Source organism: Musca domestica, unplaced genomic scaffold, assembly GCF_030504385.1.
Source record: "Musca domestica strain aabys unplaced genomic scaffold, Musca_domestica.polishedcontigs.V.1.1 135, whole genome shotgun sequence".
Classification (NCBI taxonomy): domain Eukaryota; kingdom Metazoa; phylum Arthropoda; class Insecta; order Diptera; family Muscidae; genus Musca; species Musca domestica.
Genome location: NW_026712181.1, coordinates 178,992 through 197,554, shown reverse-complemented (window position 1 = coordinate 197,554; position 18,563 = coordinate 178,992). Strand labels below are relative to the sequence as shown.

Below are 18,563 nucleotides of genomic sequence, written 5' to 3'. Positions count from 1 at the left end.
TTGGCCCTTTCAAATGATATATACATATGCTGAGGGTATATAAAGGGCTTAAGGAAAAACGCGAACTTGTTTGTGATATGCTTTATAACGCAGAGATCAGAGCACTTTGGTTTTTTTAAGGTAGCAGACAAAAAAAAATGTGTCAGATTTTAACCGATTTTTGCTATTGTTGAAAATCGGATTTTCTCTCCGATTTTTTCAAAAATTGTTGAATGATCTTGAGATGAATGGTCCGATTGAGATGAAATTTTCCAAACGATATTTGTTTGAAATTCGTGAGAATCGGTTCAAATTTAAATATAGCTTCCATTTATATCTTCAACCGATTTCGGGTTAATTGTGCACCAAATGGTCAACATCAGTCCAAAGGACCTGAATTTTGGCACATCCTGCCGAATTAATCCTAGAAACAAGTACTTCAAAATTGGTGAAAATCGGTTCAGATACATTTATAGCTTCCATACATATGTTTCATCCGATTTGGTGTTTAAGTTCAGATCTCACCACCAGTTATCAGATACAGTCCAGACATCCCTTTGTCAAATTTTATCGAAATCAAATCAGGTTTGGATATAGCTCCCATATATATCATTATCCGTTATTATTATTAGCCCAAATGGACTGAATTTTTGCACTTCTGACGGAATTCAACCCAGAAGCAAGTACTTCATATTTGTTACCAGACATCAGATACAGCTCGAAAATCCCTCTGCCAAATTTCCTTTGTAACTCATAGAAATAATAATTTTAGTCTTGATCGACGAAAAATTCCAAGATGATTTAGCTCTGTCCATATTTTGTAATCACACTACAGTCCAAATGAATAAAGGTAGGAGCTACAATTTTGCACAGATCAGTTTTTTGTCTGCAGGCAGGTCAAGTTCGAAGTTCTATAGGTCCATGATAACGTATATCCCCCATATAATGGTATCTCCCGATATTTGGTATTTTGATGATTGTAGCAAAATTTTTCAATGAAATTGTCTGAAGTTCTGTGGGTACTTTACCACCTGTAAGAGAACCTGTCTATATTGCTCCACGATATCGTATATCCCCCATATAACGGTAATGGGTATTACAACCTATGACAAAAATTACTTATGCAGATCCCCGTCTCCGAATAGCCCCCGTATAAAGCTCATCATTTAAATGGCATTTTTGGAATTTGTTGAAATTTTTCAAGTTCTATTCAAATGCTGGAAGGTGTTAAAAGTTAGGTCCTCAGCTGTTTTTTGTCCGTTTGTATTCCTTTTTCTTTTTTTATATTTTTGAATTTACGATAATTTTCAATGTTTTTATATCCTGCACCACATAGTGGTAAGGGTATTATATCTTTGTGCATTTGTTTGTAACATGGAGAAGGAAACGAGATAGACCCATAGTTATACCCTACACCACAAGGTGGTCAGGGTATTATGTCTTTGTGCATTTGTTTGTAACAGGCAAAAGGAAACGAGTTATACCCATAGTTCCTTTTGATGATCTGCATAGAATCACATTCTGAGTCGATTTATGCATGTCCGTCCGTCCGTCTGTCCATGTATTTTTGTAAACAAAGTACAGTTCGCATTTATTGGCCTATCCAGATGAAATTTTGCACAAATCATTTGTTTGGCCCAAGGACGAACCCTATTGAAATTGGAGATAATCGGTCAATCGGTCCCCTACATATCTTCGTCCGATTTGCATTTTATTGTGCACCAAACGTGTAATATCAGTCCGAATAGTATGGAATTTTGCACGTACGATCAGATTGAGCCTAAAAATAAGTATGCCAAATCGAAATCGATTCAGATATAGCTATAGCTCCCATATATATTGTTCACCCGATTTGCTATTTTTGTCCTCCGTAATATGCACTCTGTAACAACAATTTTTTGGGAAATATATCAAATACAGCTCAAAAATACATTTGCTAAATTTTATCGAAATCGGTTCAGATTTGGATATAGCTCCCATATATAACTTCGTCCGATTTACCTTTGATTGTGCATCAAACGTCTAATATTTGCCCAAATTAGATGAAATTTGGCACTTTCCGAAATGAGTCTAGAAGCTAGTAGCTCCCATATATACTGTTCATCCGATTTTTCATATTTGTTACCCACAGCCATAATATGCACTCCGTAATATTCAGGGAAATATATCAAATACAGCTCAGAAATATCTTTGCCAAATTTTACCGAGATCGGTTCCGATTTGAATATAGCTCCCATATATATTTTTATCCGATTTCAAATTAATTGTGCACCAAATGGACAATACAAGTCCGAATTTTAGAAGATTAGAAAAAGAAAGAATTTAAAAGATATAAATGCTAGGGCATATTTAGTCCTTTGAACTTTAAATTATAATTATAAGCATAGCGTGTATGATTGAATTCTCCCATAAAAACTTTTAATTGTTATGCGCAGCTCTACTAAATTAGCAAAGTGGTGTAGGGTATCATAAAGTCGACCCCGTCCGACTTTAAGACTTTCTTTTGGTGATCAGCATAGAATCACATTTTGAGTAGATTTATGCAGGTCCTTCCGTCCGTCTGTTTGTCTGTCTGTCCGAAGTTTTGCACAAATCATTTGTTTGGCCCAAGGCCGAACCCCATTAAAATTGGAAATAAACGGTCAAAATTTAGATATAGCTTCCATATATATATTTCTCCGATTTGCCTTCTCTTTGCACCAAACGTGTATGTTTTTTAAATATTGTTGTTTTCTTTTACAGTTTAGATATTTTTAAAAAATTCGTTTTTCAATATTTTTTTTAAATCGCTTATTTTTAAGCCGTTTAAATTCAGAATACACAAATACTAAAAATAACTAAGTTTATATCCAACGATTTTCAAGTTACGGAAAATGCAAATAGGCAATTTCATTTAAAGGTTTTAGTCACATTTTCCACATGTGCTTCGTCTACGTCTGCCATTCAAGTGCTCACCTATATATTTTAGAACAAATTTAAATCTTTTTATTGGTTGAGGATAAAAATTCGCCATAAATATTTTCAATCGAAAATGCAATCGCTGACCACTTGAGACGTATTTAATACATTTTTTTTCATGTTGATTGATACCTGTTTTATAAATACACACTCAATTATGATATATTTCAAATATTTCGCATTTAAAGGTCATAAATTTCACATTAATTAAAATTTCATGAAAACAAATTTTAATGAATTAATTAGCTGTGTCACAATTTATGCAAAAACATTTTTTTCAAAATTCTCACAACAAAACAAATCGTTCACGTGTGTTTCCCCATCAGCACAAAGTCAATCATTTAAATTGGTTGTTTATGGATTCACAAAACAAAACAAAATAAATTGTTTTTTTTTATTTATTTTTTTTTTTCTCAAAGTTCTTATAAAAATATTTCTATAATTTCTTCGTTTCAGTTCTTGACCGCTGAGTGTTGGACGAGAGACTACCGGTTTTAGTCACTGAACTTGCTTTTGTATATGCAAAGCAGGCACTTTCCGATGCGCTTGAATGCCTAACACGTTTCTCAGTGCTCGCAATAATGGCTGTATTTAATTTATCCAAATCCATTCACAGTTGCAAATCGCCGCTGAAACGGGTTATCAGACCAACTAAAAAAACCAAAGCTCTGTGGCAGTGGTGTTGATAAAAACAATATTTTGAGTTGAAAGGAAAGGAAGAGGCCAATATATATATTTTTATAATTTAAGAACATTTCCGTAAGGAAAAAATGGTTCCTCAGATGTTTATCGAAGTTTATGTGGTTTTCCGAAACCATTTTTAACCATTAGTGGAAATTCTAGAAATATGGGGAAATTCATTATCTTTGGTTTTTATGGAAATTTTGTAGGTGTTAAATCAAAAACGCTTTCTATTAATATCTTCTTTTCTTTGAGATGGAAAATTATGAAAGATGCATGAGTAAATGACTCGTAAGTTACGCAATAACGAAAAATTGGGTTTAAACCTCAGGTCTCTTTGGGGTCGATATAGTTGTGTCCGACCGTTTCTCTGTTGGGCATATCATTATTCGCAAAGCCATATGGCTAGAGAGGGTATATATTATTCGATACGGCCAAAAGGTGCCTCATCGAAATAACGTTTTTAGACCCTGGGTCTATTTAGGTCTATTTGGTATAGGTCTATGTGGAACAAATCCGTTTCAGGACATTTGGAGTCTATCGAGTGATATCCGCCCACCGTCCGTCTATCTGTCCATGTGGCTGGTGCGAACCATAACATTCGAAGGGAGTATCCGATTTGGTCCAAACTTGATACATCGTAATATTATTATCAAACTAAGATCGAGTTTGGGGATGGACAAAAGGTCGACATTTCAAAAAAAAAAAAAACAAATAAAATAGTATCAGTCGGTTTGTCGACAGATTTCTACCCTTTGAGGGAAGTTCCAAAGCAGTTGACAGAGAATGTGTACTGCGTTTTTGCGTCAAGATTCTGAATAATTATAAGTCTTATATAAAATGTGATTTAACAGCCCGATTTTCTTCAAATTACGTATATCACACTATTTTTATTAACCCCAGATCTGTTGTGAAGATGGAATATATCGGATCACACCTTCTGGTACCTCCCCCACAAAGAGTCTTAATATATAATATCCATGAAACTCATAAAGGGCCATAGTTCGGAATAACCAAAACGATAATAAAATTCCAAGTAAACATACGATTCTCCTCATTGTCATATAACCCATAATCTCTGTTTAAACAATATCTTGTGTGAAGATGGAATATATCGATCCACTCCTTCTTGTACCTCCGCCACAAAGGGTCAAAATGTTTAATATTCATGAAAACACGAAATTAACATCCGATTCCATTCAGACTTGGCAAATCTCAACATTTCAATCAATACAAAACCTCTTATAAAGATGGTAGGGATCGGACCATTCCTTCCGGTGCCTCCCCCACAAATGGTCAACATGGTTGAATAACCATTATAAAATCCGAAATAAGCATCTGGTTCTCTTCAATTTGCACGCATTACAATATTTTTATTAACCCAAGGTCTGGTGTGCGATTGGCCGATATATCCAACTCCTTCTGGTATCTCCCTAACAAAGGGCCAAAATTTTAAGTATCCCTGAATCTCAAAAAACGCGAAAATAACGTCCGATTCCATTCAGACTTGGCACATATCAATATTTCCATCAACACAAGATCTCTTACAAATATGGTGGAGATCAAGATTTTGAGAAATAAAACGCTCAAGGAAAGCGAAATAAGCATCATTTTTTGCATTTTTGCACATACAACCAAACTAGGCCTGAAAATAAGTATGCCAAATTTGATCGAAATCGGTTCAGATAAAGCTATAGCTCCAATATATATTGTTCATCCGATTTGTTATTTTAGTCCTCCACAGCCTCTGTAAAAACAATATTGGAGGAAATATATCAAATACAGCTCAAAAATACTTTTGCTAAATTTTATCGAGATCGGTTCGGATTTGGATATATCTCCCATATATAACTTCGTCCGATTTATCCTTTTAATGTGCACCAAACGTCTAATATTTGCCCAAATGGGATGAAATTTTGCACTTACGACGGAATTGAGTCTAGAAGATAGTATGCCAAATTTGGTGAAGATCGCTTTAGATATAGCTATAGCTCCCATATATATTGTTCATCCGATTTGTTATATTTGTTACCCACAGCCGTAATATGCACTCCGTAACAACGATATTCAGGGAAATATATGAAATACAGCTCAGAAATATATTTGCCAAATTTTATCAAGATCGGTTCAGATTTGGATATAGCTCCCATATATATCTTTATCCAATTTCAAATTATTTCTGCACCAAATGGGCAATACAAGTCCGAATTTAAAAGATACAAATGCTTCGGCATATTTAGTCTTTTGAACTTTAAATTATAAATATAATCATAGCGTGCCATACAATTCTCCCATAAAAACTTTTAATTGTTATGCGGAGCTCTACTAAATTAGCAAAGTGATGTAGGGTATCATAAAGTCGGCCCCGCCCGACTTTAAGACTTTCTTTACTGGTTATATTTACGTGTGATTTCGAGACTCTTAAATTCTAAAAGGTGATCGTTTTTTTACATTTTAACAAATTAAGGATTATTAAAAAAATTTTTAAGGACCATATATTTCTTGAACTTTTGAACTATCCTTTTTTAAAAAAAATTTGTTAATCATAGTCAAAAAAACATTTAAAGCTCTAGCTCTCCCCACACTCTACACCGAGAGAATCATATTTGGTACTCTTGAGTAACATACAGGTATTTCAAAGGCATTTTTTAATTAAACGCGATCAAATTTTACTCTCGTAAAGGCAAGTATTAAAATTTCGGTTCGGTCACCTTTATTGTCTCTTTTACTTTTTCTATTCTATTAAGCTTCGACCGAACTTAGCACTGTCTTAATTTGCTAATTTATGAATGAATTTGATAAGCCATTTTGGAATTCCCAAATTTTGGCATTTTTATGTGATGAATCAGATTTTCGCCCCAATTAATTATACAACTTCGGGTTAATTGATTATCGAAGCAAACAAAACTGTTGAATTCATTAAATTGTTTCTCGGTGGTCATTTTAAAATTTCCTCGCTAATTTCGTTGAAAAAAATACAAGTCTTTATTTTTTTTTTATTTTTTTTTTAATTTGGCATGTTTTGCGGGGAAGGCCTTTTTAAGTGATTTCATGCATAGAAGACCTTCCATATGATTCTTATACATTGATTACTGTCTATACGATTTCTATATATGTATAACTTCTACTTTAGGTTTCCACGAATATAATACCATTCATAGACCAAATACCAGAGATATTTTAAAAAAATCCCCTAAATTATATTAAAATATAATCCCCTAATTTTATTGAAATACGAAAAAAATTAAAAAAAATACTTCAAAAAATCAATTCGAAATATTATCCGTTATCCATTGCAGGTAATGTGAAACATTCGTGTAAACATTCGGTGAGTCACCTTCACCGCACAAATTCACCCCAAATGCCACCACACCGAATTGTATGAAACGTGGATGACCATTATACATGTCCTTATAGCCCAAGGGACCACCGGAATCACCATCACAGGAATCAACTAAATTTCGATTTCCAGCACAAATATGACTCTCATTCAATCGACTGCGTAGACGATATTTTTGTAGAACTGTCTGACATTCTGGCAGCTCTACAAATGGTATGACGGCGGCCATTAAGACATCGGAAATGGGGGCTGGAAGGGGTAAATAAAATAATAATAATCAATTGGAATATTTAATGTGTTTGGCATAATTTACCCTTATCTGTACGACCCCATCCAGAGATAACATATTCCGGATATCTTTTAGGCCTCAGCTCATCGTAAATGGGTAAACATATTGGTTTGATGTGTTCTAAAAAATAAAAACAAATTATATGTTTTTTTTTAATTTAAAGGGAATTTAAATCGATAAAGGACTACAATTTTCTATGCGATCAGTAAATAATGCCGCTTCAAGCATTCTTACATGATACGAAAAATCTTTCAAAAAATACATTACTCCTCATATGCATTTAACCTCCAATTTAGTCAAAACTTCAGAACTATATAAACTATTCCATCCAGTACGTAACAATCACACAAAGACATAAATAAACCAGTAACGAAAGTCCTAAAGTCGGGCGGGCCGACTTAATGATACCCTACACCACTTTGCTAATTTAGTAGAGCTCCACATAACAATTAAACTTTTTTTATGGGAGAATTTAATCATACACTCTATGATTATAATTTAACGTTCAAAGGACTAAATATGCCGAAGCATTTGTTACCTGCACAATTTGCTTACCTGCACAATCAAAAATTGCACGACATCTTGTGCAGCAATGTCCAAAATGCAGGTAGCTTCATTGCACTTATCTGCACAATGAAGCAGGTATCTTTAATTTTACTTACGTGCACAAAAAGTGCAGGTATCTTTAATTTTCTATTCGTATGTATTTGAGCATCAGTGGTGTTTTATCCAGCATAACCATCTTTTAGTGTGGGAGAGGAAGCGAGAATATGTTTTTAATGCATGCTCTTTTCTTGTGTTGTTATTGTGTTCGCGAATACAAAAACAAAAACGAAGTGGTAGTTTTTAGTGTCTTTTTGAGTTTGCAAAAATTTTCCTTGTGCAGATAAATACAACTTTTGTAACCAAATTAAAAAATACCAAATTTTCGAGGCAGGAATGTCCAATGTGCAGCTATCGATTGGGCACTTAAATACAATTCAAATTAAGGGATTCAGAAAATATGGCATAACAAAAGTTTTTTGGTCTGCAAAGGCCAATGCGCAGCTAATGTTGATGCAGGTAAATAGAAACCACTGTATCTTTTAAATTCGGACTTGTATTGTCCATTTGGTGCACAATTAATTTGAAATCCGATAAAGATATATATGGGAGCTATTTCCAAATCTGAACCGATCTCGATAAAATTTGGCAAATATATTTCTGAGCTGTATCTGATATATTTTCCTGAATATCGTTGTTACGGAGTGCATATTACGACTGTGGGTAACAAATACAACAAATCGGATGATATGTATATGGGAGCTATAGCTATATCTGAACCGATCTTCACCAAATTTAGCATGCTAGCTTCTAAACTCAATTCGGTCGCATGTGCCAAATTCCATCCCATTTGGACAAATATTAGATGTTTGGTGTAGAATAAAAGGTAAATCGGACGAAGTTATGTATGGGTGCTATATCCAAATCTGAACCGATCTCGATAAAATTGAGCAAATGTATTTCTGAGCTGTATTTGATATATTTTCCCAAATATTGTTGTTACAGAGTGCATGTTATGGCTGCGGAGGACAAAAATAACAAATCGGATGAACAATATATATGGGAGCTATAGCTATATCTGAACCGATTTCGATCAAATTTGTCATACATATTTTCAGGCCTAATTTGGTTGTATGTGCAAAATTCCATACTATTCGGGCTAATATTACACGTTTGGTGCACAATAAAAGCAAATCGGACGAAGATATATATGGGAGCTATATCTAAATTTTGACCGATTATCTCCAATTTCAATAGGGTTCGTCCTTGGGCCAAACAAATGTTGTTTGGAAAATTTCATCTCAATCGGATAATAAATGTGACCTGCATTTTGTTCACAAGAATACATGGACAGACGGACTGACATGCATAAATCAACTCAGAAAGTGATTCTATGGAGATCCTCAGGAGTAACTATGGGTCTATCTCGCTTCCTTCTCAATGTTACAAACAAATGCACAAAGACATAATACTCTTACCACTATGTGGTGTAGGGTATAACCAGAATTCGGTTTTGGAAACAGCCTACAAGTATAAATCTACTCCTCCGACAATCTTCATATGCAAAAAGGAAATTCCCCATCGGATCCGAAGTCACATATCGTAATATTTGCATTAATATTAGGGTTGACGTTGTGCACGATTTCGTCAACTGGCGTCCAATAAAAATTGCGATGACTGCACTATCCTGGATGGAGAAAAGCGTCGAATGGACTCGAGTTTTAAATTCAGCGCCAGGCCAGCAATGCCTTTTTTGAAACTCTTTATGAAAATCAGATCCGCATCTGAATGAACACTTAGATCATGAGTCGAATGCTCCACAATGGCTCGAACTTTTTCCCTCGATATTAGCAGGACAGTGGCATAATAGTTGTTCATTTGTTTCATTTTCTTCCTCATCCTCACACAGTCTGCAGTAGTCGATGTTAGAATTATCCCACTTGGAAGTTCTTGCTCGGATGTTGCAAGGGCCTATATATATCCCTATGATTATGCGTTACGTTGGCCAAATTCGTTCGTTGTACCAGGACTCTTTGGCTCTCTCCCTAAAGAGTAGTTCTAATGCTCTGATAAAATGATAAAGAGGATAATTTAATATGTCGGTGACGTCAAAGTCTGTTGGCCTTGACCGAGCTCTTCTTTGCTAATTCAGCGGTTTTCCCCTTGCTTCAATATTACAATGAACAGGTACCTATCAAAGTCTTAGGACAGCATCGAAATTGATTGAAGCAAATTTAAATTTAAGAGCCGCCAGTTCAATCAGTTATTACATTCCATACGCCCTGCCATAGGAATACCCATGTTTTCTAAACTTCGAATGTCATTACAGTAACGACATTCCGTTAGTACCCAGTCCTCGATCATAAATCCGTCTGGGAAGGACCCCTCTTATTCAAAAAGATATTGAGCCAGTAAGAAACCAGTACTTACGCCGAAGCGAAGTTGTGCCCGGTCCAGTATGAACGTTACCTCACGAATAAATTCGTAAGCCTTAATATCATCGAAGTATACTAGGAAATTCTATCCGTCATAAAGATGCCCAAGTAATTAATAGTTTATGCGTATCTCTCACGTCGACTATGAGAAGGTTTGCCTTCAGCAGCATCATCAACGATATCTTGTCACTCGCATCCTCAACGCCAATTCGATCATTTCACGCTTCAAGCATACGCACTTTCTGCTCACTAAGAGTCTACAGCTTGAGGCGAGTCTCACTTTAAACCATGAAACATGCATGAGAGGATCCATCATGAGGTTCCAAATACAGAGTGATATAAAAAAACTGCAACAAAATCAAACGCCATAATTTTTACATTTTTTTTAAATTTGATTAAATTAAAGCAAAAAATGGCGGAAATAGCATCACATTTTAGAATAAGTCTACATTTGTTCGAATTGGTCACCTTTGATCTTCAAACGGCCAATGAAACCGTCACACGCTTCCCGAATGTTGCTCTGCGGTATTTTGCCCCATTCCCGGCGAAGCGCTTGCTTGTGGTGATCGACACTTTGGTATTTTTTAGTGCCGACCTGGTTTTCCAAAATAATCCAGGCACAATAGACCAACGGATTGGTAACCGGAGATTTTGGTGGTCATTGTGCGCTGGAAATGAAGCGAGGAACCTCATTTTGTAACAATTCTTGGGTGGCGCGTGCTAAGTGCGATGGTGCCTGTCTGGAATGTCCAAAGTCTGCGGCCAAAATGTTTGCGTGCCCAAGGCTTTAATACACCCTTCAGAATATATTCGCAATAACATTCGGCATTTATTCTGATGCCACGGTCGTTTAATATGAGTGGAGAGCGATGGTGGTGGCCCACACCATCACCATGGCCGGCGCTTGAGTTCTGGTGGCCAACCGAAGGTGCACATTTTTAGCTGACCTCTCTGACAAGTCAACACGATCATTTTGTTTGTTTACAAACTGCTGGACAAGGAATGTTTTCTCATCGCAGAAAACCAAATTCGGCAGTTCACCACTGTCGGCCAAGCGAAGCAACTCTTTAGCTCTTTTGAGTCTATTTTCTTTCTGTTGCGGTGTAAGTTATTGCGCTTTTTTGGGATTTCAATGGCTCTGTTTCAAATTTAGTATTTGAAGTTCGAAATGGATATTACAGCCTAAGACAGAAAATTGTCTGTGCATGTCCATGTCTTCGTATAGTCCCATATAACGGTACCTCCCGATATTCGGTATTTAGATGATTTTAGCGACATTATTAACCGGAATTGTTTCAAATTACGTATTTAGAGTTCGTAATGGGAACTACAGTCTGTGTCAGAAAATTGTCTATGCAGGTCCAGGTCTTCGTATAGGCCCCATATATCAGTACCTCCCTATATTCGGTATTTTGACAAGTTTAGGTACAATATCCACCGAAATTGTTTGAGATGTCGTATTTGAAGTTTTCAATGGATGCTGCAGCCTGTGACAGAAAATTGTCTATGTTGGTCCAGGTCTTAGCACAGCTCCGATATAACGGTATCTCCCTATATACGATATTTTTGTGATTTTAGCTACATTATTCACCGTTTATTTCAAGTTTCGAATTTGAATATGGTAATGGCTTATGACAAACAATGCCTATGTAGGTCCACGTCGTACAGACCCCAATATAACGGCTATATTCGGTATTTTTTAAAAATTTTAACAGAATTTTTTAATTATTTTATTTTTTGAAAATTTCCAAATTCGTTCCAAATGGTGGAGGCTATCCAAAGTTCGGTCCGACCGAACTTACTGCTTTTTAACTTGTTACTTTTCGAACCATTTCTGCTGATGTTGCTGTTTTGTACCGTCCATTTCCTTGACGTGTGGCTACGCTACGAAAGATTTATTCACATTTATATGTTGGAGTATTCTAAAGATAGCCACTTGTGGTTTTCCAGCCAAATATAAAGAAATCACACTATCACGCTTGAATTCCATCACGAATAACTTGTTTTCTGGAAAATTCTCACCAAAATGCTTTTGTACGCTTGTAAACAATATAATCAGCTGTCACTGGAATAAATTTAACAGCTGTCGAACGAGTGGCTTAGAAATGATATCAGTCTGAAGTTGGTTGCAGTTTTTTCATCTCATCCTGTATATAGGCTATATGTATTGTATTGTTATTATTCTTCACTTACTTTGATACTGAACTGCACGCTTTAATCGCAGCAAGGCTATATCGTGTGAAAATCTTCGAAACGAATAATTTGGTATGGCCAATTCAATTTCAATATTTTCCACCGGTGGGGCACATACCAAACCATTTGGTAGGCAATCTCTTTCCGTACTAATGCGATGTTCACCCAAACGAACTAGATGTAAATCGGGCTTAAGACAATGGGCAGCTGTTAAAACATAACCTAAAAGAAAACCAAAATACACACTCTTAATGTTTAAGGATTTCAAATTTTTATTAAATACTCACGTTCACTTATCAAAGATCCGCCGCATTTATATGGATCTCGCGTATCATTGTAAACTAACAAAGCCATCCAGGGAAAGGAAAACAAGGCAGCCTCCACACCATTCGAAACTTTATTGCCAGTTAGAACGCCACATTGTTCTTGTTTTTTCAATATTTCCAAGCCGTCAGCATTCAATTGAATGTCCGTCGCGGCACAGCAGACATGGACCTTGGAAGAAATAATGTATTATTAATAAATATGTGTTTTTTTTTTTTCTTAAGAAACGGTTATACTTCTGGTTAAATATAGCTTCATTGGATTCTCCCACAACAAAACAAAGACTGAGAGAAGAACTGCATTATCAGAACATCTCGAAACAATGAACACCATACAGCTAGTGCTGTAAATTCCCATAGATAACGAAATGCATTACCAGTTAAACTCAGTATAACCTCTGACCCCTTCAATATGTGTAGGTATGTTTTCATTTTTATAGGAAAGAAATTCTTATGGTTATGATATGTATTTTTTTCAGTGCCATTCTGAATAACTGGGCGTGCCAAATACACCAAAACTTTTTGCCAAGAGATGTTATTTTCCCGAAAACAAGAGCAGAGAGCAAAGGTTATTAGCCCATTAACGCCTAGAACAGTTTGAATTCGCTAAGACTTTGGAAGCCTTAAATCTATATTAGCAAGTGAACCTGAGAACGAATACTGCTCCTTTCAACTTATTCTGCCCATAATAAAATATTAAGAAAAATAATATTATTAATTAAAAATCATCATAACGAAGTAGTTTCCACATTTGGAGATTTGCCCCCTTTCGGACTTTCCATTACATTCCTGCCAGCGTAAGATTTATCTTTTGACAGTAAGAAAAGCGAATTTTTTAACTTTTCTTTTGACTCAAATGGAGTTGAAATTGTCCAAATTTAATTTTCAAAAATTGACATTTCGATATCTCAGACAACTGATACCCTCTGCTTCTTCTTTTTTATACCCTCCACCATAGTATGGGAGGCGGATATTTAGTAATTTCGTTTGTAACACCTCGAAATATGAATTTTAGACTCCTCAGAGTACAGGGTGAGATGAAAAAACTGCAACCAACTTCAGACTGCTTTCATTTCTAAGCTACTCGTCCGACAGCTGTTAAAATTATTCCAGTGACAGCTCATTATATTGTTTACAAGCGTACAAAAGCGTGATAGTCTGATTTATTTATATTTGGCTGGAAAACCACAAGTGGCTCCATGGTGGCACTCCAGTGGCACTCCAGCATTTAAATGTGAATAAATCATCTGTGTCTCGTACCATCGCTCGTTACCTTGATACAGGTCGGGTAGGCCGACGTCAAGAAAGTGGACGGAAGAAAACTGCAACATCAGCAGAAATGGTTCGAAAAGTAAAGAAGCGTCTCGATCGAAACCCGCGTCGCAGTAGCCGCAAAATGGCTCGTGAGCTGAACATATTCCATTCAGCAAATATTGAAAAATGAGGTCGGGGTAAAGCCATTGAAATTCCAAAAAGTGCAAGAACTTACACCGCAACAGAAAGAAAATAGACTAAAAAGAGCTAAAAAGTTGCTTCGCTTGGCCGAAAGTGGTAAACTGCCGAATTTGGTTTTCTCCGATGAGAAAACATCCGTTGTCCAGCAGTTTGTAAACAAAAAAATGATCGTGTTTACTTGCCAAAGAGGTCAGCTGAAAATGTGCACCTTCGGTTGGCCTCCAGAACTCAAGCGCCGGCCATGGTGATGATGTGACCCGCTCTCCGCTCGTATTACTCGGCCGTGACATTAGAAGAAATGCCGAATATTATCGCGAAAATATTCTGGAGGGTGTATAAAAGCCTTGGGCACGCAACCATTTTGGCCGCAGACATTGGACATTTCAACAGGACACAGCACCATCGCACTCAGCACGTGCCACCCAAGAATGGTTACAAAATGATCATTTCCAGCGCACAATGGCCACCAAAATCTCCGGATATCCATCTAAAGGACTATTGTGTCTGGAGTATTTTGGAAAGCAATGTTTGCACTAAAAAATACCAAAGTGTCGAGCACCTCAAGTAAGCGCTTCGCTAGGAACGGGACAAAATGCCGCAGGGCAAAATTCGGGAAGCGTGTGACGGTTTCATTGGCGGTTTGAAGGCCATAATCAGTGCCAAATGTGGCCAATTCGAACAAATCTAAACTTATTCTAAAATTTGATGCTATTTCCGACATTTTTTTGCTTTCATTCAATAAAATTTAAAAAAAAATGTAAAAATTATGGCGGTTGACTTTGTTGTAGTTTTTTTTATCTTACCCTGTATATCCTTGATTAGCACAAAGTTCTATGTCGATTTAGCGATGTCCTTCCTTCTGGGAAATCTCTCTAGCTCCCGAACGAAATAAAGTAGGTTGAAAAAATGTTACTCAAATGTTTATAATGTCTGCCGGACTTTTGGTATTGAAAATGGGCCATGTAGATCCACGTTTTGGTATAACCCTCATATAATGGTACCTCCCTATGTTCGGTATTTAGGTAATTTAAGCTACATTATTCTCCGGAAATGTTTCAAATTTGGTATTTGAAGTTTGTAATGTACATAAATAACAGAAAATTGTCCGTGCAGATCCACGTCTTCGTAAAGCCCTCATATAGTGGTACCTCCCGATATTCGGTATATGGGGGCTATACAAAGACGTTGTGCTGTATAAGTAATTTTCTGTCATATGCTGTAATAACGATTCCGAATTTCAAATACGAAAATTCAAAAAAATTCGGTGAATACTGTAACTGAAATCGTCAAAATACCGATTATATGGAGGTATCGATATATGAGGCCTATGCGAAGACCTGGACCTGCATAGACAAATTTTTGTCACGGTCTGTAGTACCTATTAGTATCTTCAAATACCAAATTTGAATCAACTCCGGTGAACAATGTCGCTAAAATCATCAAAAAATCGCATATCGGGAGGCACCGTTATATGGGGCTAAAGGAAGACATGTGGCTGCATAGGCAATTTTCCGTTGTAGTACCCATTACGAACTTCAAATACGAAATTTGACGCGATTCCGGTAAATAATGTAGCAAAAATCCTAGAAATACCGGAAATCTCTGGGTTGCGTTATATGGGTGCTACACTTAAACGTAGACCTATATAGACAATTCTATTCCAGGGGGTAAAGTACTCAGAGAGAACTCCTGTGGATGTGTGGATTTTCAGACTATTCCATTGAAAAATATAACTAAAATCAGCAAAATACCGAATATCGGGGGTTATACGATGTCGTGGGGGCTATACGATATCGTGGACCTAAGTAGATAATTCTCTTTCAGGGGATAAAGTACTCACAGAGAGTTCCTTGTGTAGAATTTCAGACAATTACATTTAAAAATGTGCCTAAAATCATTAAAGTACCGAATATCGGGAGGTACAGTTATATTAGGGATATACGATATCGTGGACCTATATAGGCAACACTCTTCCAGGGGGTAAAGTAACTCCTTGTGTAGAATTTCAGACAATTCCAATGAAAAATTCTTGGCTACAATCATCAAAATACCGAATATGGGGGAGGGGGGCACCATTTTTTGGGGCTATACGATGTCGTGGACCGATTTAGCCTATCTTGAACTTGACCTGCCTGCAGACAAAAGACTGATCTGTACAAAGTTTTAGCTTCCTATCATAATTCGTTTTGACTCTAGCGTGATTACAACAGACGGTCAGACGGCTCGATCGTCTTAAAATGTTTCACTGTTGGGTCTAAAATTTAAAATTATTATTTTGATGAGTTTCAAACGGAATGACGAACTTAATATACCTTCCATTGTATGTATAATGGAGGTTATAAGAATCTGAATACTAAACGAATTTGATCAATCAATATTTCTCACATAACCGAAAATCTCTTGGTTTGACATTTCTCATAACTGTTTAGCTATTATTCGGCGAATTCAAACAACGACGCTCATTTCTCACAACTGTATACTTACCGTATTCGATATGGTTCCACAAAAGAATTTTTGTAAATTGGCAACCTCGTCCGCCGATAGTTTACGATTTTCCGACTTTGCTCTGAGGAACGTTTCATAAATTGGCCGGCAAGATTTCACCGGCATACAGTGACCAGTTTGGCGATTCGGTAACGTACACTCACTTGCATATTGCTCTGATGATGAAAAACGAAAAATATATATGTTTCAGGTTCAACTTCATAATGCATTTCTTATTTGGTTTTCCAATTAATTTCCTATCACACTTACGCCCCACTGCTGTGCCAGCAAAAAATGCACTGACCACAATTAAAAGAAAACAACACGATGTGCGGAACATGCTTTGTTTGATTTTTGCAACGATTCAGCAATCAATGTTCTATTCCCAATCCCATCCAAACAACAACTGAGCTGGTCGAACAAGATTCGTTGGATTATTTATTGATCGTTTAAACGATTCCAGCGACTTGAAGAATGAGAGAAAGAGAATAAGACTTCGACTTGAAAAAAAAATTTTATGATAGGGCGATCGAAGTAGTAGTAGGAAATCCCGATGGAAATGTAATGTGTTAAATAATATACATACATGTATAAAATAGAACATGCATACGAAGATATATTTTTCGAAATTATAATATTGAATATTGTGGCGTTTTGTTTGAATAAAGGCTTCCTAATTGATCTCTTTTAAAGCAATGTGTTTTATTTCAATACTAGATATCGGCGTATCTCACAGTCGTGTTGAAAACTAGAAAAAACTAATACCCCAAGCAAGTGTAAGTAACGATTTAATTGCCTTTTGCTATGGCCAACTCCTTTGTCACTTGCGTAACCCTTTTAGGTCTTTTGTCTTCATACGGGTCAGGCATCAGTTTAATAATGCAAATTCGAAACGAATATAAATCGAGCAGCTTGAATACAAACCCCAACCAACGCGATGCTCATTTTTCCCTTCTCAGTCATTTCGCACCCGGATTTTACCATTGAGGCAGGACCTATGTGATGTAAAACAAGTAAAAAAGCTGTAAGTTCGGCCGGGCCGAACTGTGAATATCCACGATTTGGAACGAATTTGGAAATTTTTATCCGTTAAAAATTCTGTTAAAATCTTAAAAATACCGAATGTAGCTATTTTATTAGGGTCTATATGACGACATGAACCTGCGTTGGTAACATTTATCATATGCCATTACATTATTCAAATGCGAAACTTAAAAAAATCGTTTATAATGTCGATAAAATCAAAATACCGAATATCGGGAGGTACCGTTATATGGGGGCTATACGAACACGTGGACCTGCACAGACAATTTTCTGTCTTAGGCTGTAGTATCCATTACGAACTTTAAATACCAAATTTGAAACAATTCCGGTGAATAAATTCGCTAAAATCATCAAAATACCAAATATCGGGGGGTATCGTTATATGGAGCCTATACCAAAACGTGGACCTACATGGCCCATTTTCAATACCAAAAGTAAAAAAGACATAACATACATTTGAGCAAAATTTTATCAATCTACTTCAATTCGGAAGCTAGAGTTATTTCCACAGACGGACAGACGGATAGACAGACGGACATCGCTAAATCGACATAGAATTTTATGCTGATCAAGAATATATATACTTTGTGGGGTCTAAAATGTGTATTTCGAGGTGTTACAAACGGAATGTCAAACTTAATATACCCTCCATACTATGGTGGAGGGTATAACAATTAAAAAAGCAACTAAGCTCGGCCAAGCCGAACTTTTATAACCTCCACCATTTGGAAGAAACTTGAAAAATTTCAAAAAATTTTCCGACGAAAAATAGCGCTCAAATGAAAACCGTTGTATGGGGGGTATACGAAGACGTGATTCTGCATAAGTAATTTTTGTCA

The 18,563-nt window shown here is 36.3% G+C and overlaps 1 protein-coding gene across 1 annotated transcript in view; it reads right to left on the bottom strand.

Moving 5' to 3' along the window:
* The window catches only part of LOC101890818 (uncharacterized), a 33,916-nt gene extending 16,806 nt beyond the window's left edge, over nt 1-17,110 (bottom strand). The window contains exons 1-6 of the mRNA XM_059118864.1: nt 16,951-17,110; nt 16,681-16,856; nt 12,706-12,913; nt 12,419-12,640; nt 7,272-7,367; nt 6,894-7,207 (exon numbers count right to left, since the gene is read on the bottom strand). Coding sequence (XP_058974847.1) covers nt 6,894-7,207; nt 7,272-7,367; nt 12,419-12,640; nt 12,706-12,913; nt 16,681-16,856; nt 16,951-17,020 — 1,086 coding nt within the window. The 5' untranslated portion in view covers nt 17,021-17,110. The remainder of the gene's footprint in view (nt 1-6,893; nt 7,208-7,271; nt 7,368-12,418; nt 12,641-12,705; nt 12,914-16,680; nt 16,857-16,950) is intronic.
* Between the last annotated feature and the right edge of the window lie 1,453 nt (nt 17,111-18,563).